The sequence below is a fragment of the Anser cygnoides genome, chromosome Z (assembly GCF_040182565.1).
Source record: "Anser cygnoides isolate HZ-2024a breed goose chromosome Z, Taihu_goose_T2T_genome, whole genome shotgun sequence".
NCBI lineage: Eukaryota > Metazoa > Chordata > Aves > Anseriformes > Anatidae > Anser > Anser cygnoides.
In genome coordinates this window covers 24,124,252-24,150,923 of record NC_089912.1, presented here as the reverse complement: position 1 = coordinate 24,150,923, position 26,672 = coordinate 24,124,252, and the positions used below count along the sequence as shown (strand labels likewise).

The 26,672-nt window shown below is 37.3% G+C and overlaps 1 protein-coding gene and 1 long non-coding RNA gene across 4 annotated transcripts in view; one reads left to right on the top strand and one right to left on the bottom strand.

Moving 5' to 3' along the window:
* Nucleotides 1-9,452, top strand: part of CHD1 (chromodomain helicase DNA binding protein 1) — a 54,743-nt gene extending 45,291 nt beyond the window's left edge. For 2 of the 3 annotated variants that reach the window (XM_066987926.1, XM_066987928.1), the window contains 7 exons: nucleotides 1,353-1,616; nucleotides 2,029-2,169; nucleotides 3,498-3,676; nucleotides 5,328-5,424; nucleotides 6,426-6,483; nucleotides 7,498-7,708; nucleotides 7,899-9,452. In XM_066987926.1, the coding sequence (XP_066844027.1) occupies nucleotides 1,353-1,616; nucleotides 2,029-2,169; nucleotides 3,498-3,676; nucleotides 5,328-5,424; nucleotides 6,426-6,483; nucleotides 7,498-7,708; nucleotides 7,899-8,262 (1,314 nt within the window). In that variant the 3' untranslated portion in view covers nucleotides 8,263-9,452. The remainder of the gene's footprint in view (nucleotides 1-1,352; nucleotides 1,617-2,028; nucleotides 2,170-3,497; nucleotides 3,677-5,327; nucleotides 5,425-6,425; nucleotides 6,484-7,497; nucleotides 7,709-7,898) is intronic. The other variant, XM_066987927.1, reaches the window with a different exon arrangement.
* LOC136789032 (uncharacterized) overlaps nucleotides 1-26,672 on the bottom strand; it is a 761,292-nt gene that overhangs the window by 504,187 nt on the left and 230,433 nt on the right. The gene's annotated exons all lie outside the window — the stretch shown is intronic.

Sequence of the window (26,672 nt, the reverse complement as noted above, 5' to 3'; positions counted from 1 at the left end):
GCAGTTTACAGAAAAGTTAAGAAAAAAAAATAGTAAGTTTTAACTGAAGCCTTCCTATATGTTATAAGTATATAACATAATAAGTTATAAGCATAAATATAAAGTCGTACCAATAAAAAAACAAATAAATAACAAAAAACTAACCTTTCTTTGTAGACTGGCTTATTTTGTAGATACGATAACTTGAATGATTTGTTTGGAATGTAAGACTGAGAAGTGTTTTCATAGTTCCCAGTGAATTGATAATTCGCAACTGAATGATAAAACAACATAAATTAAGTCTTCAGACTACTTAAAAAAAAAAAAGAAAAAAAAAGTGTCAGACTTCGTCTTCGTTCAAAACAGAAGACACTGCCAGTCTGTTGATTGATTGTTCTGTTTGGGAGAGTGCCTAGAATGCTTTTGTGTATTTAATAATGGTTATGCATTACTTGAATACTTTTGGGCAGAGACAAATAATTTCACCTCTGAAGGGAAAAAAAAAAAAAAAAGACTAGATCCCAAAATAGGCTTTAGACACCCAAGTGATTGGCTCTAACTACTTAACTGCCAGAGTGCTAATAACTTGATACCTAATCTAAGTAATTTATTGTAATTCATGTACTAGATGTCTTTACATCTGCTTTTTTGCAACTTGTCCAAGATATCTTTTAAATTGATTAAAAGATGATGATGATTCTTTTGCTTGTGTGATATTACTTTTGTTACTTAATAGTATTTTTCTGTCTGAAAGGATATCAGTTTCCAACTCTGACCTCATTAACAAATATTACAAACGCTTGATGTATTTTTCGTCATCAAATAATTAAATGGGCTTCTATTAGACAGTCTGTAAGTAAGGCTTTTTATTTGAGCATAGTAAAAAGAACAGCTCCAAAAGAATGGAAGTTGGGACTCTCTTGCCTTCTCCTGTGAACGTTTAATGTGGGATCAGTAAAAAGTTACTGAGACAAAGCTAACTAGAGCAGAGGTCTTCTGACATCTGTATCACTTGAGTGTCCTGAACAATCAGCTCAGTTTTCAAGACATACTTCCTTAGTGACTTTAGTGCTTTAGAGCTTTTTACAGGGACAGACTTCTTTTGGCATATAGAAATTAAAGTGACTTAATTTCTCACTCCCTTCTTATCACTGCCAAATCAGTACTTGTTTTGTGTCACATCAAGAAAATGAGTAAATAGCCCTCATTTTTCTTTACAACTATATCCATTTCTATTTGATAGATGTTAAATCCATGTAAAAAAAAAAAAAAAAAGAAATGCACAGATAAAAAGTATGTTTTAATCTTATGGTTGCGAAACTTGTATAGCTAGAAACTCAGTTTGATGTGACATATATGCTTGCATATTGCAGGATGAGATTGTTTCAGTGAAACATCTACATAAAAAAATAAAAGCAGAAAAAGAAAATGAAGAAAAGCCTGAGCCAGATATTGGTATAAAGAAGGAAGCTGAAGAAAAAAGAGAGACAAAAGAAAAGGAAAATAAGAGGGATTTGAAAAGGGAGAAAAAAGAAAAAGAGGATAAGAAAGAATTAAAAGAAAAAGATATTAAAGAAAAGAGAGAAAACAAAGTAAAAGAATCCACACAGAAAGAAAAAGAAGTAAAGGAAGAGAAGGTAACTAGGTTTATTTATCTTATACAGCATCAGAAAAGGCCACTAGGTTTTTGTGAATGATTTTGAATTGAAAAGGTATTTTGGATCTAATCAGTTGTCATTTCATTGAAATCTTTTACATCATTTGAAGTTACATTTTTACCACTTGCAACCATGAAGACAGGCATATGAAATGGGGAATTACTTCCTTAATTATATGTATCTTCATTGGATTGTGAGTATGCATGGGTACAAGAAAAGAAACTTACTCCTTTTCCATTCTCCTTTTCCATCCCACAGAGAAAGTAAAATGTACCATCATAGTTTTCCTTCCTATTATTGAAGAGTATGCAAGAGTTATGGTTATTGTCATACATTACAAGATAATTTCAGACCCAAAATATACTCAAATATTTTCATATTTTGTTCTTAGGTAAATGAAATCAAATCAGAAAATAAAGAAAAAAATAAAAAAATTCCATTGTTGGATACTCCAGTTCACATTACTGCCACGAGTGAACCAGTTCCTATATCAGAAGAATCTGAAGAACTAGATCAGAAAACGTTTAGTGTGGTAAGTCCCTTTTTGATAACTTGATTTACAAGTTTACACTTGATATTTTAAAAAATGGAAGTTTCTGATTCTTTATTCATTATTACACACAGTACCAGACAATCTCTTGCTAGTAAAGTCTTAGATCAATGGATGATATTGATACTATTCTGAAGTTATTTTTGTCTTCAAGCCAGCAGTTTTATTCTGTTGTTTGTTGCAGGTATGCAGTATAGTAAGAAAACTTACCTAGCAGTCTGTATGCTAAATAGATTTTAAATATACTCTGTAAAGATCTATCCTCAACAAAAACTTATGTATACTGCTTCAAGAGCAGAATACATAATGCAATTGCTGGAGTCTCTGGCTTCACCTTATCATAAATGCTTTTCCTCTTAGTAAGATAAAAAGAGAAATTAAGTTTCAGTACTTCCCTCCTGCGGTATCACAGACATAAATTATTAGACACAGGAAGGAACAAATTCTAAAGCCTTTAGAAATACCTGGCTGGAGTAATCTCTTTGACACCAAAAGAATTTCGGATAAATTACTACTTCTGTCTAAAAACAGAATCAATATTAGAGAAAAAAAAGAGGTATGTACACACAATATATGTAGAGTTGTATAGGTCAACTGCAGCCTTTGGTAAGCCTGAAAGGTACCAATGAGTTCTTCTGAGCAGTCGTGAGCTTTTCTTCTGTGTGTTTTATCATACAGATTTCCACGGTTGTCTGTTTCTGCTGGTCAGGTTTAGTGGATTTATTGTGGTGCTGGCTGTGACACGCAAATTAGATTCTCATGAGTATGTCCTTGACTCATCTTTGTATATTTTTAAACTAAACATTCCAAGTGACTTATCTGTGATCCCCAGGATGGGCCTCCAGTGACTCAGGTGGATGTGTGGATAGCTTTGTGACTGGAAGTCATTTGATTTCTCTGTACACTTACATTTTTCTGATCACTTCTAGGTTTAAGCAGTGAGCTCTGCAAGCTATCTAATTTAAGCTGTGGCTAAGTCAATATGTATTGCAGCTGATTAATTGCTTAGTGTCATGAACTAGCAATGGAACTCTCTTCCTTGAACTCTTTGGGGATGGGGCATCATAACTTCTCTGTTCTCAAGGAACAGCCTCTTTGATTTTTCTCCATAGATGTTGACACATTGTTTGTGGTATTCTTCAATGTGTTCCCCTCACCCTATGAGCAAGGTCTTGTGTTTTGTTTTGCTTGTAACAATGCTGTCTTGCCTGTATAAATATCACAGTAATGGGTGGGGTCGTGTTCTAATTTTTTTTTAATTTATATATATACATATATATATACACATATATATATTCTGCATTTTACAGTGCAAAGAAAGAATGAGGCCTGTCAAAGCAGCATTGAAACAGCTGGATAGACCAGAGAAGGGCCTTTCTGAAAGGGAGCAGCTGGAACATACTAGACAGTGTCTAATCAAAATTGGGGATCACATTACTGAATGCCTAAAGGAGTACACAAATCCAGAACAAATTAAACAGTGGAGGAAGTAAGTTTTTCTGCATGAATTTTTGTTTTGTAAAAGGAAAATCTTTAATTACTTGTATTAAGGATAATAGTTTTTGATTATTTCTCTTGTTTCTTACCCTCTTTTTCTTGTATTTTTCTGCTGTCTTAAGTAAGGGTTATACAAGTTGATTATAAATGGTTCTGGCTTTTAATAGATTGACTTCTTCATACTGTATAGCAATGCATTTTATCCAGTAGGTGGAGTAATCTCACTTCTTACAACCCAAAGTAAACACTAGATAACTTCTACTTAGTGTTAAATATTTAATGGGAAAGAGTTCTTATCTTTAAGGATCTGTTTTTTCAGCTTTGAGGATTTTTTTTTAATTTATGCTAAAAATAGGCAATTCAGATGTGTCTGCTGAACTTTGATTTTTATTTGTAGAATATTTAATTCTTTTTAAAATATACTCTAATAATATATGACAAAATTATTTATAATAACATACTCAGACGTGTTTCAAAACAGAGTTCTTAAATGTCTTTATCCATCATTATATTACACTTAAAAGTAACTGAAATTGCATTAAGAATCTATCGTAATGTGCACTTAAGTCTTGAAAATACATCCTACAACTTGGGCTGAAAATATATACTACACTTCCATATGCAAGTCAGTTAAGCATTATAATTTCCTTACAGACTGTTGTTAGTGTAGAATGCTTAAGCAAGTAAAAACAGCTGTACTTCAAAATTTTTAAAGGTGGTCTGAAATATAAAAACAAGACCCGTCTAACACCTCAGTAAATGTTATTTTTCTTTAAGTGGAAATACATAATAGGGCTAGTATTCATAATAATACTACAGTACCATTTGGCGATTGTTAAAATAAGACTTAAGTAGTCAGAGTGAAGGATCAGAGTGATGCTTCCGGAGCCTGAAAAATTCAGATGTTACTGGATTGTAGCATTTGGTAGTCTGATAGAATTTTAGACTTCAGTTTAGTTATCTGTAATCATAGAAACAAACATTTTCTTTAGGGTTTTGGCATCTATACTTGACCTAGTGTTTGTTCTTCTTTGTTCCTGCATAGGACAGATTAGGCTTGAAGTTACAGCCATGCCACTTCTGTCATTTCTTCAGATTGATTTGTTTTCAAATCTTTGACCAGGATTTGGAATTGTGGATGAATTCTCTGATATTTCCAGGAAATAAGTCTTGTAGGTCAAATGTCTTCCCCTGCAGGAAACTTCAATTTTGGAAGAAGTTTTACTTACTGTACTTTACTTGTATTTTTAGTTACTGGGTAGCAAATATTGAAAATTTCTGTTAGATTTCTAACAATCTTTCAAAAGGCATGCATAAACTGAAAGCAACATTTCTAAGCATTTCCACAAATCATCGCATTAATGAAATTGATAATAATACTACTGTTCATGCACTACGAACTCTAAAGTAATGATGATAAATAATGCAAAGTGTCAAATTGTTACAGTAATTAATTTGTCAGACATTTGATGTACAGCTAAATGTTTGCTGTGCAGCTAGGCACTAGTCTGTAACAGGTTTTACAGTGTTTCTTTTTACTGAGGTTGTTGAATTAATTTCAATTAAATCTATGCTGTTTTGTGTCATACAAAAAAAAAAAGAATATATGTAAGAACTACAACATCTCTTTTCTTCTTCCTCAGAAATTTGTGGATTTTTGTCTCTAAGTTTACAGAATTTGATGCCAGAAAGTTGCACAAACTGTATAAGCATGCAATCAAAAAGCGCCAAGAGTCTCAGGTAATATTTTAAGACCCTCTCTAAATATAAAAATGTTCAAGTGTTATAACTCGTTTAGATTTAAAGGATTATCAGAAACACAGCAAGGCATATACACTTTAAATAAGTACTTGCTTTGTGTTTGTGGTAGTCTCCTTTGATAGGCACTTACCCATGTTGAACCTCATTGAGTGCCAGGTCCTGCACTTTGGTCACAACAACCCCATGCAATGCTACAGGGTTGGGGCAGAGTGGCTGGAAAGCTGTGCAGAGGAAAAGTATACAAACACCCTTACAAAAGGGTGTTGGTTGACACTCGCCTGAGCATGAGCCGGCAGTGTGCCCAGTTGGCCAAGAAGGCCAATGGCATCCTGGCTTGTATCAGGAATAGTGTAGCCAGCAGGACCAGGGAGGTGATCGTCCCCCTGTACTCAGCTCTGGTGAGGCTGCACCTCAAGTACTGTGTTCAGCTTTGGGCCCCTCAGTACAAGGACATCAAGGCCCTGGAGCGTGTCCAGAGAAGGACTACAAAGCTGGTGAAGGGCCTGGAACACAAGTCCTGTGAGGAGCGGCTGAGGGAGCTGGGGTTGTTTAGTCTGGAGAAGAGGAGGCTCAGGGGAGACATTATTGCTCTGTACAACTACCTGGAAGGAAGGTGTGGGGAGCTGGGGGTCAGCTGCTTCTTGCAGATAACTAGTGACAGGACTAGAGGGAATGGCCTCAAGTTGCGCCAGTGGAGGTTTAGGTTGGAAATTAGGAGACATTTCTTCTCAGAAAGAGCAGTCAGGCACTGGAACGGGTTGCCCATAGAAGTGGTGGAGTCACTGTCTCTGGGGGTGTTTAAGGAAAGGTTGGACATGGTGCTTATGTACACAGTTTAGTGGGCGATATTGGTGGTAGGGGGGTGGTTAGACTAGATGATCTTGGAGGTTTTTTCCAACCCTAATGATTCTATGATTTTTTTCTAAAGTATTCAGATAAACTGAGATTTATCAGTAAGTTCATGTACTCGTCTCTTTTAGCAACACAATGACCAGAATATTAGCAGCAATGTGAATACCCATGTAATCAGAAATCCAGGTAAGAAATCTTAAATATGATCTTGTGCTAGATATCTTATTTTTTTAGTATATTTCATTTCACATACCCTTATCTATCACCTAGATCTGTGTCCTATACTGCAAAATTTGGTAGAGATAGGCACACTAGTATAAATAAACTAGTTTGAAGAAATTCAGCAGAGCACAGACTGAGCCTGGTACTTACTGGGTTGAGCAGCAAGTTAGTTGAACATCCTTTAAAAAAAAATAAATGGAAACCTACATTTTGTATTTTATTTTGGCGAGGTAGAGAAGTCTACTCAAACCTTTAAACTTCATAGAAATTCTTTGCCCATTTGTAAGCCATTGTAGTGTCAAAAAAAAAAAGCCTCAGAGAAAAAAAAAATCAAACAGCAGTATTGTCAAAAATAAAATACATCCCATATAACTAATTGCAAACTGTGACTTCAATTGTGACTTCAAGATACAGTTTTCTATGTTCCCACACCTGCATTCTTGTAATATTTTTATGTAATATTTTAGTTATATTATCATGTATTTAAAATCAACATATTTTTAGAACAGTATAGGAATGCTAGTAATGCTTGTAATGCTCTAGTAATAGTAAATGCTGTAGTAAATTGCTAATAGTGAAATGCTATAGTAATGCTACTAGTTTGTACATTTAAAATGTCATCTTGTTGTTGGGGGCCTTTCCTATTTAGAGAGGAAGTTGCTGCCATTCTGTCTAGAATTGCTCTACCAAAGGCATTTCTACTCACTCCTTATTTGGACCGCATTTAGCCCGTCCATTCAGTTTGTAAGGGTGAGAAGCTCGGTTTCTGACCCCTACATGTTACATTTCTAGATTGCTTCCCTCTTACATCATCCGCAGTAGTGTGTTTGTCTTTCAGCTACTTAGATCATATTTCTGCCAAATTATAATGTTGTCATATTCTTTTAAGTCTGATAAGTAGAAGTACTGTTTGAATTAGGTGAAGAAGAGAATTTATAGTATATGAGACTTCCTCATAACCTCTGATTTATTAAACAGATGTAGAAAGACTGAAAGAGACTACAAATCATGATGACAGTAGCAGAGACAGTTACTCTTCTGATAGACATCTGTCACAATACCATGATCATCACAAAGACCGGCATCAGGGAGATGCTTACAAGAAAAGTGACTCTAGGAAAAGGCCATATTCAGCCTTCAGCAATGGAAAAGATCACAGAGACTGGGATCACTACAAACAAGACAGCAGGTGAGTTTCTCCAGAATTCCCTTCCTGTTTTTGTAGTGTGCTCATAGGAATCACCAAAGTATATTTTTTGAGTAATGCAAAATTACAAAGAGGATATATCTCTAATGCAGTTCTGTTGAATTGACATAACTGTAGTTACTACTGTGTGTTCAGTTAACATTAATCTAATATAAAAACTTGTATTTTTTAGATACTACAGTGATAGTAAACATAGAAAGTTAGATGACCACAGGAGCAGAGACCACAGGTCAAACCTGGAAGGAAATTTAAAAGACAGCCGGCCTCATTCAGATCACCGTTCCCATTCAGACCACAGGATACATTCAGATCACCGTTCTGCTTCAGAGTACAGCCATCATAAATCTTCCAGAGATTATAGGTACCACTCAGACTGGCAAATGGACCACAGAGCTTCTGGTAGTGGCCCAAGGTCACCACTAGATCAGAGGTCTCCTTATGGTTCAAGATCTCCCCTGGGACACAGGTCTCCATTTGAACACTCATCAGATCACAAAAGTACACCTGAACATACATGGAGTAGCCGGAAGACATAACAAAGACTGACATTTTCTGGACCTTCTTTTAGCCATATACAGTAAACTAACACAGTAATTGCCTTACATGACTTGAAAGATATGGACTGGATATTCTATCAGTAGCAGTATTGTTACTTCTTTCCAGGATGCAAGGTCTATTATCCCAACAGAAGAAAAATATTTTTGTATTTAAAGTTTATGCTGCACTGTGCTGCAAATGTTGTGGCACTTTTTTTTAAGAAATGGAAGATGTTTACTTTTACAGGGACCTCAACACTGCCCCTTTCAGACTGGATCTTACTATAAAACTCTTCATGTCAAAGTGATTTTAGGCTGAACACAGTTTAAATTATGTTTGTAAATGAACTTTTAAACACTGACCTGTGCTCATGTTTCAGGAAGGAATGAGGAGTTTATTTTTTTTTGTTTCTTAGTAAAGAACTCTCAAGGACTTTGTTCACTTTCCAAAGCTACTTGTTTACATTGTACACTGCGACCACCTTGCCACTTTTCATCACAAGCTTGAATATTTAAATTCTGTACCTATAACTGTAAAATAGCCAGGATTTCTCCTGTTTGTGATCAGCTATAATGCCTTTTTATGAAACAAACAAACAAAAAAAATTAAAAAACAACAACACCAACAAATGGCTGTAAATTATTGTAAATTAATTAAATGAGCTTTTTCCCCACTCAGGCTTTTTTTGACTGTTCCTTTCCCCACCAACTCAGGCCTTCTTGTCACAAGTATGAAAGAAAGTCAGTGTACTTAAATGTTTTAATAAAATATCTTGATGGAATCAGAATGTAAAAATGGGGAAAGGGAATATTTTATTCCATTTAGTGCTCCTTTTTTTATTGGATACTTTAGATACTTTTTTTTTTTTCTATTAAACTGTCAGTGTTGTGATTGTTGTAATGAAATCGTGAGAAATATCCAGCTAAACTGTGCTCTGGAAAGCTTTTCAGGTGCATTGGTTTTAAAGAAGGAGTGTTCAATATCTGAACACTTCAGAACCCAAATCAGCCAAAATTTGTTGTAAATCCATTTGTTTTCCCTCTTTAACATGGGCAATAATGTCAAATGTGCTATGCAGCCAGTTAATATTTTAGAAGATTTGAATGACTTTATTAACAGAATTGTTACAATGCACACTGATTGTACATAGATAACTTCTATCTGAAAAATTAAATTTAAACTAAAAGGATATGTGGGCTCTTGTAGTTTTCTGCTGTGTTTTGCTGTACAGCGTACCCTTTTCTGTTTTAACCATAAAAATATTAATCTCTTAAATACTAAATTTTAATACATAACTTGATGACTTGGGAAGATATCTAGTAGTCTGACATCATGTGGTTGAATCCATATCTGTTCCTCCAATTTCTCTTGCAATGTTGAGCATTGTTTCCAATTAACCGGATCTATATGAACACATTAATAAAGAACCAAAATCTGTCCACCCAGTATCTTGGGGTCATATTATAGGTACAGTTGCTGCCCACTAGGTTGATAACATTTAAACTAATTTAAGGTAGGCTGGGACTCAATTAATGCTTCTTCATATCTTAGCTTTTTACCTTCCCAGGTCTGGGAGGATTTGCGTTTTTCTGCTTTTAAGCTTAATTGCTGAAACAGTGTTCAACCAGTGATGCCTAGTAAGATTATGGATTTCTGTCATGCATTTTCCACATCCAATGGCAAAAATGAAAAACATGGAGCATCTCAAACCACTGCCTGATTCTTACTGCTTGGGTAGTGAAAAGGAATCAGGAACCTATTAATAGAGCATTGAGAGCAGTCCCACCAAATCTGGTTTGCTGTCAGTGTAGCTACCTTATGGCATTGTGACTCATCATGTTTCATGTGATATGATTATTGTATGTCTGCTTTTGTTTAAGGTATCTCAGGTCTGTCTGAAATAAGCAAGACAGAACACACTTAACTGGTGGCTTTGATGGTCAGGATCTTTGGTAATTTGTCTGTTTAGCCTGGTTTTATACGAATGTATTTAGAGATTTACAAATCACATTTACAGTGGTTTAAATTTTCCCATGCTTATTCCCATTAAGTCTTAAGTGTGAATTTTAGTGATGGAGATAACCTCCATTACTTACGAGGCTGACTGTTAATGGTGTATACTTTCCTGTTTAGTAGAATCCCATATCCTCCTCAGATAAGCCATTTAGGATTCATTTTCTATGCACTCAGATTTGACCTTTATTTTGTAATGAAAGGCCTTTGTTCATTTGTAATGAAAGATCTTTGAGGAATGTGACCAGTTCTGAAGCATCCATTTTACATTAGCCTTTTGCTTCAGATCTTGGTGTTGCTTATCTGTAAGATGTTTAGGAAAGCAAGAATTCTCTTGGCTGGAAGAGAACTCCTGGTATGGCTGTTGATAAAGATTCAGTTGTTTCATCCACCGTGCATGGAGGCTTAAGATTTCCATCTTAATCATGTACATATATCTAATATACCTTTCCCGATACTGCCTAAGAAAATGAGATTGCTGGTCAGCCAGGGAAAAAAAAAATGCATGTTAGAAATGCATTGCTGCTGTTAGTTTTAATAGCAGCAATGCATTATATGACTGGTTAACGTTAGTTTATCTGCTGTTGTGATGGCGTCACCATTTACCAGTCACTGTGTTTTCCCCATTTTGATCTTAATTGCAGGTGCCCCATCATCTGAGCAACACTCAAAGAGCCTGTGGTTTCTGAGAGAGACTTTCACTACTGTCAGATAGAGGACTTGCAGAGTCAAACACCAGCCTGGCAGTTTTCAAACACCAGATGGCAGTTTCTGCAGAAACCTGGCACTCCCACAAAAAGGAGTGTGTCCTTACTGCTGTCTGAGACCAGGACAGCACAGTAACAGAGAGGGCTGCCTCCCTAGGTTGGGTAAATTTGATGACATTTGCATTCCTTATTTTTAGAGCTTGGTTTTGTCCCTGCACTATCCTCTGTCATCAATAAAGGAGTCTTAGTGGTATTTGTTACTTCACTGGTGTTACCATTTAGCTGTAGTTTTCCCATCTAAAGTGTAAAATCTCAATGAAGTATTCTTGTAGCAATGTATTTTAAGGGGCACTTTTTCAGTCTCAATATTATGTTCTCAATATAAATCTCAGTATTATGTGTTAGTGGCTCAGTGGTCAATGACAAGAGATTTTTTGGCAGGTAATGACCTCCCTCTTAGGAATGTAGACAAAGACACTAAAGATACTACATCATGATGCTGGTTTTCTTGTTTCTGATGAGACATTTTCTTACTAGTATCTCTGTGATCATGTTTTATTTGAACAGAAAATTTAACTGAATCTTAGTCCCTCTTGGGTACCAAGGCTGAAATGAGATCATCTGGTTTATTTATTTATTTTTTTTAACCTTCATAGAAATAAGACTCTTGCTATTAAATAATATTAATATTCTATTTAATAATATTATCTCTATAATAATATTATCTCTATTAAATAATATTATTATTCTAATCGGTAACGGGTAACTGGTATGAATCAGCCACTTGTACTGGTTGAAGTTTGTTATGATAAATGTACAATGCTGTCACTTGTATCTCTGCTCATTCTTTCAACAAGCAGAAGACCAGCATGGTTACACCTGCAATTTAAGCTGTGTTCTTAAAAGTTTCTGGTCAAGCTTTTATATGTGAAATGCTCCAGAAGAGGTAGTGAAGAAGTTTGATTATATGAGGCAATGCTAGCAGCAGAAAGAAAAAGAGACTCCTGGAATTCATGAAATGTTTCTTATCCTTTTCATTTTCCTCTGTAGTCCAGTCATTCATCTTAAGATATTAAGTCGAGAATAACAGAGTCATGAGGAGCATGTTCTGGTCCCTTCATCCCTGTGCTAGCACACTGATTGGGGTCAGTGAAAGATTTCCCTGTGTACATGGCTAATACTAAAGCAAATGGCTATTTCTGGTGTGTCTTTGCAGCCTGCTAACCCTACAAACTTATTTCTAACTATCTTTTTAAATAATTTTGAAAGCTATAAACAAACGGGAAATTACTTTTGGGTGAATACAGACATTTAGTGATAATTGTTGATTTTCATTAAAAAAGAAAGAAACTCCATTGTTGTTTTCAAAAGAAAATGGTAGGACCAGGAATAGCTAATATGCAAAAAGGGTAATTCTGCTTTTTTAATTTATGTGATGTTATCTGTAGCATTTTTATAAACCTAATGTGAAAGCTGCTTACTTTGTTTTAAAAGTTGAGAAAGCATTAGGCCTTTAATGTATATTTTAAGTGGGAATTGCACTGATACAAAAATATAGAAGGAGAATAAATTTGTAAAAGATCTTAGACGTTTGTTCATATTCTGTATGACATATTGTAGGAAAAAAAAATGCAGCAGTAGGGTGTATTTTTTTGTATTTGAAAAGTAGTAAGTCTTGGATAAGTATCTGCCTTTCACTTTACTCCAGAACTTCATTATATACCTACACTGATAACGAAATCTGCATGCATATATTGCAGTTTATCAAGACTGTGTTTCTAACTTATTTTCTTCTGTTCTATAGTATGTCTTATCTTCATGAATCTTAATCATTCATGGAAAGTAAAACAAGCAACAGTCCTTTGAGATATACTTTATCTGGATTTTATGAAGAAACTTTCAGGGTGTTGGGTTTGGTCTGGCTTGACCATGGCAGGCAGCTCAGTCCCACACAGCTTCTCACTCACTGTCCCGCAGCAGGAAGAAATCTGCCAGTCCAAGTGCAAAGCATTGGCTGTTATCAAAAGGTTCCCAGATGCAACAGGGTGGGTTATAAGGAGTATAGCAAACAACAGAAGCAAAAGCAGCCACTAACAAGCACTAGACTCTAATATACAGTAAGGCAAGCGCAGGAGCCTGCCAACTAGCACATACAACATATATAAATTTTGTCTAGCACACTCCACACTGCAATCAAAGCTGTCATCATCTCAAGCCCCTTAAGCCCATCTTCGAGCCTCACATTGAGCAACAAAAAGTACTGCTGCAGTTTAAGCTCACAGGCAGCAAGCCCCACACAGCCACTTGCTCACACTCCTCAACCACTGGGATGGGAGAGATTATCAGAAAAATAAAAGTGAGCAAACTCAGGTTGACATAAAGACAGTTCACTGGGTAAAGCCAAAGCCACAACCAGAAGCAAAGCAAAACAAGGAATTAATTCACTGCTTCCCATTGGCACGCAGGTGTTCACCATTTCCAGCAAAGCAGGGCTCATCACGTGTGACTGTTACCTGGGAAGACAAACGTGTTCACTCCAAACACCCCTCCTTCCTCCTTCTTTACCCCCATTTTATTGCTGACCATGACACCACATGGCATGGGACATCCCTCTGGCCAGCCTGGGCCAGCTGTCCTGGTTCTGTCCCCTCCCAGCTCCTGGTGCACCCCCAGCCTCCTCGCTGGCAGGGCAGCAACAGGAGCTGAAAAGTCCTGGGCTCTGTGCGAGCACTGCTCTGCAACAACCAAAACATCGGTGTGTTACCAACACTGTTTTCAAAATAATCCAAAGCAAAGTATCACATGCCACTGAGAAGAAAATTGACGCTATCCTAGACAAAACCAGGATGGTGATTAATAATAATTCTGTATTTAGTCAACACCTGATACCCAACTGTAACCCCAACCTACTTAGTCCAATCTTGATCTGTTACACTACTTTAGTAGTAGTAGTAGTAGTAGTAGTAGTAGTAGTAGTATAGCTAGCTATGTAATGGTCTACATTAATATCTTTAAATTGTATGTGAAGTAGCTGAACCTTGGTTAGCTGCTTAACGTTTCCGGAACAAGTGTTCCACAACCTTCAGTCACAGTCAGTGATGTGGCATCATGTGGAAGTTTCTATACACCTGGGTTTTTTCCATCACAGGACTACCACAGATGTACATTGTACATACAAAAGATGTATCAGTAGACAGTCAATGGATGTCTATTTTACCCAGTCCTCTTAAAGCATTTCTGGGAGCTTATGTTATCTTCTGCAATGATTGTAGAATATGATATAAAGAAGAAATGGATAGATTTGCCCACCACTTGGCTGCAGAAGATTCCGCAGCACTTTGGGAAAACGACAGCAGGACACAGACTGCCACAAAAAAAAAATTCATACTATGTACAGATGAATCTTGGGCCACATTTAAAGGGCATCTGGTAAAGAATTCTACAACGAATGGGCCATAGGCCAGATCTGGCTGGCAAACCACAGAATGTCACATTCTTGCCGAGAAAATCAGCCTAGCAGTACCACTTCTATTCTGGAATTGATTTGCAAACCTTTAATACCACATAGTGCCTTTTTGTGTGAATTTTGCAAATGAAAGCCAGTGAAAATACCCTTTAGTGACTAAGGCCATATGAAATCTTTTCCTGTTTAGTATTTTCTGCCAAAAATATTAATTGTAAATTTGAGCAAATTGGTGTTTCTAATTGTGGAAGCTGGGAACAATTGTTCTCTCATAGCTAGAGGTACCATGTTCGTAACAACAGAAAGGAGGGCATTGCTGGACGAATGATGATCCCATGCCAAGTTGGGGGGCCTGGCAATACTCTGTGGGGGAGAGGAGTCTGGTGAGCATGTATTTCTAGGGTACCAGCCCAGAGATGGTGCCCTGAAACACTGCCAGCCCCTCTGACCCTGCTGTCCCAACCTGAAGTATCCCAGCCCAGTCTGGTACTGATGGCCTTGATTTTCTCAGCCCAAATTCTCAGCTCACTGCTTCACCCTCAGAGTTCCTCACCATATATTTTTGTCAGTCCACACCAGGGACAAAGAATGAAAGCCATCCTCATGGCAATCTGCCCCCAGCTCTATTTCATTTTTCTACAGAAGCCAACTGCACACTCCAATTGGTTTTCCCCAAAGCCTCCAACCCAGTGCCCTCGTGTTCATAGCCTGCAGTTTCATTTTTGGAACATGCTGCTGTTTCTATCACTAGCCAGCTCCTACCTTCACTCCAGGCTGGCTGCTGCAGCTGGCAAAACCTGTGCATCCCTGTAAAATGAAAGCCCAAGTTCAAGTTCTCATTTCCCTGAGGATTTTGTAAACCCTTATCACTCTTTCCCAAAAGCCACTGAGGAAGTTTTCAAAGAGAACAAGAGGACATCCCAAGGGAACATGTATTCTGGATTGTGTGCTGTGTTCCTGGGAAATGCTTAAGGAAGAGCTTGGATCTAAGTTCATACTGCTAAGATGGGGGCTTGCCATAATAACTGTCAGGCTAAAAATGTGGTGTGCTGCAAGTCACAAGCTGTTAACAAGGAACTGGCAAAACTGCTAGAACTGGTTAAACCAGAGTGCTCCAGGGCACAGAGGTTTAATAAGGATGTTGCAATAGCCCTGTTTTTGACAGTTTGGCAGACTATCAGAGTAGCTTGATTATGGGTGAAATACTAAAATTAAAATGTCGTCATTGTAAGAGGAGCTACTGTGAAAGTATGTTTCCTGAGCTTCACTGAAAGTGATCTGAAAAAAAGAATAATTATTAAAGCCTTACGGAAACCTCTGATGAAAGAATTCAAGAGATTTTAAAACATAAACTTTAGGTCCTGTTAGAAAAAAGTATATACATCCATTTTGAGTTCATATACTCAGGGTGAAGCCCAAGGAACATACTTGGAATTATTAATTTGCAAAAGGTGAATATTTTGTCACAGGTTTTTCAGCAAGCTCAGTTTTTAAGTCTGTCTTCCCTGAAAATAAACAACCTGTGTCAGAAAAACAGATCTGATCACATGCAATAAATGAATTAAAGAGGTTTTTGTACTCCTGCACTCAAAGACCTCCACTGAGATTTAATTGCAATAAATTTAGTACTTGCTGAAGTAATTGGAACATTTGGAAAAGAATCTTCTTGCTCATCATTTAAAACTGTCTACTGTCTTTGGTTGGTATTAACCCTGGTGCTGATAGGTGACTGTACCTGTAGTGCACAGCCCAATTAACACTATCAAATGTTTCTTTAACATTGCTTGCACACCACAGAGAAGGAAAAAAGAACTTTGAAGCTTTGGTATTTGTGAGCTTATCAAATCATTGTTCTCTTAAGTGAAGCTCAATTTAATGTTACTTTAGAAGTTCTGAAATGCTTAAGATTATATTCTGTGAAACTATGTTTATCAGTATCAAAATTAAGAGCTAGGTCCTGTGAATTTTGGGACCACAAAATGTAGTTAATGATTGAGCAATACACACAGCTACCAGGGCGCTGAGCATCCATAATAAAACTGTCAGAAGTCCAAGGCCTTTCAGTTCATTTTTCTGGAACTGTCTGCTCCTTCCCTTTTTGGCACTGTTTACAAAGAAGCTGTTGATACAAAATATAGTTTTGGGTTTTTTGTTTGTTTGTTTTGTTTTGTTTTGTTTTTAATATAAAAAATAGGTTTTGGGGATTTGATCTTGTTCTTCATGTAATGAAATCTGCAGATACATTCTCTTTGGAGAATGGAATAGGGAGGATATCAGTTTTAAAAGATTGCCAACAGAAAACTGTATTTTTATCTCACTGAAGTTAATCAAGACCATAAAACCTAGAAAGGTGAGTTCTAATCCAGTCTCTTTTTTTTTTTTTTTTCTCATGAAAGTAATCAGGGCTAGAAAATTAACCTTACCTCCCAAGATCTTGAGGGTTCACTAAGTCATGTCAAATTCCAGACAATTATATCTGACAAGTTAGGAACCAGTCATTCATTAACCTTGATGCAAGGAAACATGCTCAGGAAAGAGATACCTCATTATGAGTTTTAATTAAAAATAAAATAAAATAAAATAAAATAAAATAAAATAAAATAAAATAAAATAAAATAAAATAAAATAAAATAAAATAAAATAAAATAAAAATAAAATAATAAAATAAAATGTAAATGAATCACTGCTTCCTTCAGTTTAGTGTTTTAAAACTGTGTTTTCCCTTCAAATATATTCCACTGGGACAATCTCTAGCCAGTAATTGGAGAGAGAGATAGAGATGTTCAGAGTGTACATCCTTTAGCTAACAGATAGTTTGCCCTGCAGGTCCTGCATGTTCAAGGCAAGATTTTAATGTATATAGAGCAATTTTATCTGGTGTGATATTTTTGATAATGCAGACTTCCACATACTATTTTGACTAAGTGAATTCATAAAAAGAGAGATAATATTTACACTCCAACAAGAGTATAACAAAATTATTAGAAAAAATATAAAATTAAATAAAAAGGACATTATGCCAAATTATCAGTCTGCAGGTATGTCTATCATCTTTTGAAATAGTTACCTTTGTGAAGTCCAATGATGTAGCTGCAGAAAATCACAAAGATGACTGTCTTTCTGCAGTTTTAAAATTCTAGAGAAACTCCCTAATCTTGAATGCAAGTGAAAATAAACTCTTTCCATATATTCTGCCATTGTGTGTCCTAAACTATGACAGAGCAACTAGATTTTTGTTTATTTATGTTCTTTCAAATTACAGTACTGGAAAAAAAAAAAAGAAAAAAAAAAAGAAAAAGTATGATACATCTTAAAGATTGCATTTAAATTTATCAGACAGTTTGGTTTTAAATTTTTGAATATTCCATTTGTATGTAAGGATCACTCTTGCAGTTAGGTAGAAAGTTATTCTACTAGGGAGAACACAATGTTATTTAAGTATAAAATTCAAAACATACCATATTATTAAAAGCAAAAATGATATTTCCATAATTTCAACAATACATTGAAATTACTTATTTGAAATTTGCTTACATTAACTATAAGTAAGTTCTTTTTCCATTTGTAATCCAAAGATTTTATATAGAGGTTTGTAGCGTAATAAAACATATAGAATAAAAAATTGTGGACTGAGAACTTAGCACTTAAAAAAAAAAAAGTAATAATTTCTTTTACATAGTAAGGACTCAAAACTGAAGTAAGAATATTTTTGATAAGAATATTTTCAATTTCTTTTACAGGTATGTAAGAGTAACTTGACATTTGCATAACTGCAAATGTCCAAATTCAAATGTTTGGACATTCCAGAACTAAGTGTGCTTGTAGAGTCTTAATTCAGAGTCTTCTAGACAATCCTGATGATGCAAATTTAATGACCAAATAGTACCAAACTATTTTTTTGTAGGGAAGTCCACTTCATTCATGATGGAGAGAACATGAAAAATACCATGTCGTATATATTTATTATTTTATTTTATTTTATTTTATTTTAATTTTATTTTATTTTATTTTATTTTATTTTATTTTATTTTATTTTATTTTATTATTTTATTTTATTTCTATTTATTTTATTTTATCATCATTCAGTATATGATCACTGAATTCAAGTCTAATCATTTTTTTTCTCAGGTACACTATGATGCATTCAGTTTACTAATTGCAAACACTTAAAAATGTATTTTTTGTGAGATTAGCTGGTATTATTCCAAGATAACAGCAGGGGTCACGAGACACATATTAGATAGTAGAAATGTCATTAACAACCATTGTTTTTGAGCACCAAAATACTTTAATGTGCGTATCTTATTGTTTACTTTGGCCCTTCTCACTTAATATCTGAGCTCATTCAAGCGTTCTCAAAGCAGGGCCTCAGGTTCCAGCAGGAAGACAAACACAGCTGATGCCAGGGGATCCTGCTTGGTAGGCAGGGAGGTGGAACATGCTCATTCAATTGACTGAAAAATTGCTAGTTTGTGGGAATTCCGATTATTAACCCAAATCTTTTCACTGGTTCTTCGCTTAAAAATATTTTTTTCAGCAGAAGTGAGATGCAAAATGAGAAAGCTAAAAGCAGGCATATTAAGGGAGAACTGTTTGGGTTATGCATAAGTTTGCAAATTCTGGAAATGAACAACTTGAGACAGATGTGGTCATATTTCTCCATGGCAGGGACCTGTGTGTAATTGTCTTCCTCTCTTTTTCACATACCAAAATTTGAGCACTAAATTAAACAAAAAGTTTAGAATTCAGCTTCAGAATGCCAATGCACCAATGTTGTTCAGACAAAATCTCTTCTTTGCAAATTTTTTTGAACACAAGCACCTGTCACAGTCATGAGGACAACTCAGGCTCTTGCACAAGTGTCTGTGAGAGAGCAAATGTGAAACAGCCACAAACATCCCTTGGTTCTCTCTTCCTGTCTGTTGTGAAGAAGGAACACAATGGAATGTAATCTCAAAACTAAACACAGGAGCACCCAGGTACTGGCCTTGTCAGTGTCCCACATAGTGTGAATACACCCTGGTATTCCCAGATGACACAACTACACAGAGTGATAGAGTAAGTAACTTCGAGGCTATGTAGTCTATCATCTGTGGAAAACATTTTCTTAGTTAGTTGTGGTCTCATTAAACATTGTGGCTGACTATTCTAGTGCATCTTCCATCTGCTTTGGGAGTGTGATGACATGGTAAACCTGTAGAGCCTCAAATCTTTCCACCTTTTCCAAATACTGAACCTGCTTGTAAGGCAGACACAAAGTCTGGGAAACTAGCACTAAAATAATAGTTCCAGAGACACTGTGTAAAACCTGAATTTCAGCTATCCGTGGAAGAAGTTGCTCTATAGTCATCAATGGAAAGTCTAGCACTCAGGTAGATAAATATCCACAACACCCACAAGTTAGTAATTATACTGACATAATACACATTTAACCACATAAACTTGGTCACCATTCTCAGACTCTTTTGAGCCAGGTGCCTGATGTTTCTGCTGTGGGTGTACAGAAGATTCCAGAAAATGGAGAACACTTAGTACGCATCCCATGCATCTACAACAGATTTTAACTTGGCAAGGCATGGGTTTTTGAAGAGGATTTCCTGATCCCTTTCTTTTTATGCACTTTGATTTACACTGTAAAGCAGTTTCCCTCTGCATAGGACAGGTTCATTGCAGATGCAGCCAAAGGGGAAGACACCTTCTGAGCAGACAAGCCACCAGACCAGATCAAAACCTGGCAGATATGACCTCCTTCTCCCTCAAGGTGTGAGGTGTGGATGCTGGGTCCTCAATTCCAGATGTTTTGCTCTGCAATCCTACCATGCTGCATGACTTGCCAACGTAGACATAGCTTTTCTCTCCCCTAGGGAAAGCAGTGACAGAGTGCAGAGCTGCACTGGAAAGTTTTCACCCCCAAGCCTGCGTATGTCTTGTGGTGTCGTTGCCTCCCACAGGTGCAGGGACATCACATCTCTCCTCTCTGTGCCAATTCCAGTGCTTTCAGAGTCAATCCGTGTCTCCCACACAGGGGTACAAAAAGGTATGCCATGGTACCTGCCATGTTAGGAGCTTTTAGCTTATTGAGTAAGAATTTTAATGAGATAGTGAGGTGCTCTCCATTTACACCAAATATTCTGTCTTATATTAAAAGAAATTGCTTTGACAGTCAATTCAGACAAAATAAGTACAAGTTACTGTACAAGTTACTGTACTATGCACATGGTGTATAAAGCATGTCAGCTTGATTAACTGGAACATGTCTAAAAATTCAGGTTCTCAGGGATTCTCATTTCTTCAGTCATTTTTCCCCTGACAGAAGTGACCATGAAACAGCCCTGTGGAGGCTACTGTAAATGTTTGCTTGTAGTTTCAGGTCTCTCAAATACTTTATTGCTTTTGCAATCATTCTTTAGATACTAGCTGCTCTTACTTTTGTCTTTTAACATGATTTTAGAAAATGAAAATATGGAGAGTTTATGTGAGTGAACAGAGAATATTGCACTATTTGCTAATCAGAAAGTGCTGCTTGAAGTGCAAACTGTTTTATTTATTAAGCTTCATTTCATTTTATTTTATAAATTAATTTTGAATCATATAGTCTATGTAACAGTGCATACTTTCTTTTCTCCCTTATTCTGACATTCAATCTTCTCATAAATTAGAGATATGTTTTTATAATCAGGGCTTCATTTTTCATCCTGTGTAGAAGATGGAGGGGGAAGAGGATGTTCCATCTCTTGCCAGACGTTCAGGGAAGCAGCCTGAGCCACTAGAGGGAGGTGCACAGCCAGCTGGATTAGGCAGCTGATGGGCTGAAATGCTCTCTGCAGAAAATTTGCATCAAGGTTCCAGGTTTTAAGATGGCATAGGTGGGAAAACTTAATGGTTAAAAGAAATTTGCTACAGACTTTTGCATGAACAATCATACATAAATGTTAAATAGTGATTTTTTCTAAACTTACTGTCAATGATAAGTAATTTTGAAGAATACACTACCATGAGTACTTTTAATGAGGATGATTTTTTTTTTCTGAAGCATTGGAGATGCTTGATTGTTTATTAGATATTAAACATTTTTGATGATTAGCCATAAGGTTCTTTGTATTTATTTTCACCTTTGTGAGTAGTTCAGTTTAACAGGTGATATTTTGATATTTCCTGTGGTCTGTTCATTTCTCTCAAATCTAAGTTATATGTAAATTACATATATTAGCTCAATTTTGAGTTTCAGAAGGAACTAATCTTCCCAAAATTAATTCCAGCATTGAAAATTTGAGAATGAGACAGTTGGCACAATTAATTTTGGATCCTTCTAGTCTATGACGTGAGACGTGTTTTATTTTCCCTATGAAAAAATAATCAGATTCTAAAATGATCTTTATGAAACAAATACGGGGAAGTCATCATGGCTGTTTCTGACTGCATTGCTTAAGATGCATATTTCTAGGAAAGCTTACAGCATCAGGAAAAAGGAAGAAAAGAGAGAGCAAAGAATAATAGAGTCTAGGAGAAGACCTTTGAAGTGAATGTTTCAGCTCATGGTTAAAGGAAGTGGATGGAGCTTTTGTCATCGATCTGGATGACATCATGATAGCACCATGCTATTCTTAAGGTATCTGAAAATGAACAAAAGACAGAAAGAGAAAAGGAGAGTCTTTCCAGCTATCTACAAATCTTAGGGCCTAGGGCAGTACCTCTCATTCATGTTAGCCTCTGCCTGACTTCACATAATCACACGTCCAAGTAGCCATAAGGGATGTGACAGCTTCTCTGAGATGCAGAGGGGGCAAGCAGAGTCTGTGCAGATTGGTGTGGGAAATAGAGACTCCCAGGAGGGCAAAGTCTAGAAACTGGTGTCTTTTAGGTCTCAGGAGAGGTCTTCTGCCCCACCTGCAGGTCTGCACTGACAGAAGGGGTTCATTGGTAGCAGATGAGGGGCTGGGAGTTGTGACCAGCAAAGAGCCACAGCTGGCTGTGCCTGAACCCCCAGAGCAGCACCAGCAGGAGGTGGCTGCAGTGGGAAACCCCCTGCTCTAGCGGCAGAGGTCCCTGGCTGCTGACCTGGCCTAGGCCAAGGTCAAGGGAGGTTTGCTCTTTGCCGAAGTCTGGGACTGGTACATTCCGGGGAGGCTACCAAAGCTTGTCTGGCCCTTGGACTGCTCTCCCCTGCTGCCTGTCCACATGAGCACCAGTGATGCAATCGGGGAGACCTGAAGCACGGCACCAGTGACTCCATGGCTCTAAAGGTAAGGGCACCATGGCCCAGTGGTGTCTCCTCTGTCATGCCAGTGACAGGGAAGAGCTTGAGGAGAAGTGGATGGACCCTGCAGGTCAACAGCTGTTTTGCAGCTGGTGTCAACAGCAGGGTTTCATCTTTCATGACTGCAGGACCATCTCTGAGGATCAAAGACCCTCCTGACTTTATGTAGCAAAACTTAACGTAGCAAAAGCTTGTCAGGTCTGTCAAGGCTGGCCAAACTGGTGAGGAGAGCTTTAGATTAGGAACAGCAAAGGAGGGAGATGAAGACACAATCAAGTGAGGAAGTTGTGGCCTGGGTTGGTGAAGAAAAGGTGCAGGATGATGTGGACAGGGGAAACCTTTATACCAACAAAACAGAAGAAAGGTGCTCATCCCGAACATATGCACACAAACAAGGAAGTGCCAAGAGGCCAGAACTATGGGGACAGGTCTCACAGGCTTTCTGGAAAATCATCATTACACCATCTGGAAAATCATCATGACATCATTCTGTACACTAATCCATGCAGCATGTGGAAAAACCAGGAGGAATTAAGAGGAATCTGTGTTTGATTGCTGGTGTGTGTTCTGACTGGGAACACAGAGATGTGGTGAGATAGCTTGTATGACTGATGCTGCACTGGATGGATAATGGCTCTTTGGAAAGCACAGGCTGAGAAGGTAAAGATGGGGATTTGTCCTTTACATAAGGGAACTGTGGGGATGCATGGAGTTCTTCCAAGGGATGGATGATGAGCCAGATGATTTTATGGGCCAAGGCTAGTAGGCAGGTCAACCTTGGTGATATTGTGGTGTATATCTGTAATGGCCCATCTGAGCAGGAGTAAGCAGTAGATTAATCCTTATTCAGACAACAGAAATGAGCTTCACAGCCATAAGCTCTGGTCCCCATGGAGGACTTGAGCCTCTCCGATACCCTCTGGAAGGGCAGAGGCGTGCACTCATGATAACTCCCTGAGCTTGAAGATTTACTATTACCTCATAATTATTTAGTTAATTTCATTAGAATTACCCACTGTGTCACTAGGCACTTCAGAAAAAGTCTATTTTGACACACCCTGTTTTCCAGGGCTTTCTACAAAGCAATGCCCCCTTTCATACTGTCACTTTTTCTCATATCAATGAAATTGTTAAATCAATTAATAAACTGCAAAGTTTTTTTTCTTTAATTTTTGTTTGTTTGTTTTGGTTTTGTTCCAGTATGTTTTTATTTTATTTTATTTTTTTCTTCTCAACTACTTTTAACAAAGTCACCTTAAATTAGTTTGGTTATAAAGCTTAACTTCATTAATGTAATGGCATGACCAGGGCCAGCCCCATCTGAGACAGAATTTGGTTTGTGCAACAGCCTCATCTTTCTGAAGCTTTTTGAATCCACCAGCCACCTGAATATCACACCAAACCCTTTTCTCTAGAGGACAAGGTGTCAAGAAGGCCAGCTGAGTCACCCCTGTGGTGGAAGTGATGCTGCAAAAATTACTTAATGGTTAGTTCAGACTTTGAACTACCCATGCATAAGGGCAGAAGATGGGTGGTGTGGATCTCAGGTGATTCCTTGGATGAGGCCACAATCTCTGGATCTTCCTAGCTCTTGTTTAAACATTTTTGTAAACGGTTGCAAATTTTGCAAATTCCCTAGAGAAATTAAATTAACAAGCCCAACATGATAATAACCTAACAGAATAAAGCTTGTCCCAAGAGGAGGAGTCATCTTTTACAGCTCATTTGCCACCATCCCTCAGAAGAATTTGTCAGCCTTCTCTGGAAGTTTTCCTTCATGCTTGAAATCCCAGCTTCAAAATGGCAATAGATATATTGATTTTGATTACTAGCCTGGGTGTTGCTTTAGAAGACTGCCAAGGACACGCTCTAATATTCTACTAAGTGGTCAAAAGCAAGGAAGTTCAGGTGGATGGCTGCCAACCTGTCTTTAACTAACTCTGTTTCACACAGTTATTCAAAGTTTCTCATTATGCATGCTCTACAGAGCTATTAAGAATACAGCGAGAACAATACTCTCAGAACTACAGTCTTGAGCATCGTTGCTGCACTGTGGTTGTCTGGCTTCTATTGTCAGAAGTTAGCTTTAATAAATGAGTGAAAGAGATGCTGGTATGGTAAATAAAGTAATGCAAAAAAATAAAAATAAAAAAAATACCAGCTAAGTGGCTGGCAAACATGGTTTAAACACAATCCTCTAATCTTAGGACAAGAAAAGAAGTTATGTTGGATAAGGCCAACTCAGAATTTGAGAAATTAATGTGTGAAAACAGGAAAAATACATTTCTATCAAGATCATATTTAGCCTGTGGTGTCATTGCTTAATGTTATTTAAGCTACATGCAATCATATGTCTTTACCAAAATAAATATTTGATTTGTTCCTTTAATAATGCTAAAGTTTTGTGAAAACTTTTCAGATTGGGGAAATCATCCACTGAACCCATATTGTTTTCATTTCCATTTATCATCTTCTAATTAAATCCTGCCATCAGTATATTACTCATCTAAACTTACATAGTGAAAAAGTACAGCAACTGATTTTACCAGCCAACTGACCACCAGCATTGAACACCAAGGAGAAAAACCTAGACCCATCTGCAAAGTTGAGCTTGTTGATTTATGGAGATTACATCCTTTAATCACTGAAGATTTTAGACACCTAGACTCAATACTGCAGTCCTCAGAGCCTGCACACAGCTGTTCCTGATACAGTAGTACCCAAAGATTAAGGGTTAGAGAGAGAATTATTCCTCCAACATGAGATGCTATCCCACCTACAGAAAGTTGGAGAGAGATACCTTAACACTAAACTGGTCTTTGAATGTAGGTCTTAAGTATTTCCAAGTGGACTGGTATGGAAAATTTGGGTGGTAATTCTGGTAAAGGGCAGGTGCTGGATCAGCCATCTGGGAGACTTATAAAAGGGAGCCAAGTTAAAGGACTTTTATCAAATACAGATTGTGCTTGTTTTGTCAGAGTAGGAATTTATTTTCTTCATTGTAGCTGTCATGGTGCTGTGCTTTGGATTTGTGCCCACAACAGTGCTGATAACACACTGATGTTTCAGTTGTTGCAGATTGTTTCAGTTGTTTCAGAGCAGTGTCACACAGAGCCCAGGACTATTCAGCTCCTGGTGCTGCCCTGCCAGCAAGGAAGGTGGGGGTGCACCAGGAGTTGGGACAGGACACGTCCAGGACAGCTGGCCCAGGCTGGCCAGAGGGATGTCCCATACCATGTGGTGTCATTATCAGCAATATAAACTTGTAGCAAAGTTGGCCAAGACTGCTGCTGCTCGGAGATTGGCTGGACATTGGTCAGCCGGTGGTAAGCAGTTGCATTGTGCACAAATTTTTTTTGGTATTATTATTTTTTGTACCTATTGAACTGTCTTTATCTCAACCCATGAATTTTCTCACTTTTGTCCTTCCAGTTTTCCTTCCTTTCCCACTGGGGGGAGTGAGCAAGTGGCTGCATGGGGCTCAGCCACCCACTGGTGTTAGCCCACAGCAGAGGTGTAACCCAGGTACCAAGCTTTTTACACTGAGTGTATTTCAGCCGTCTCCGATGATTTCAGGGTTGTGCTGGCTTTTAAAATCACTTGCATCATACATTTATAAAATCACTTAAATGAGGCACTGCAGTCATTTAAGCATAGCATGCAAAGATTTGGTTTGTGCTGCTATCCAGCAGACATTTAACTGAGATACTTTGATTATCAGGATCCACAGCAGGGCTTTGCAGCTTTAAGCTGTCCGGTAGGAAATGCCAGGGTGACTCCTCATGGGACTGGGCAACTCCAGCTCTGAAGTAGTGCCCTCTTCCACCAGAGCTCACAGCTAAGTGAGTTTGGGCCTCCATTTATTGCTCTCAGAAGCAATAGCATAACGATCACTACAGGAAGAAAAGCTTTATTTAGATGTTTTCTTTACATAATTTAGACTGGGAATCCCAGCACGGATCCCTTAGG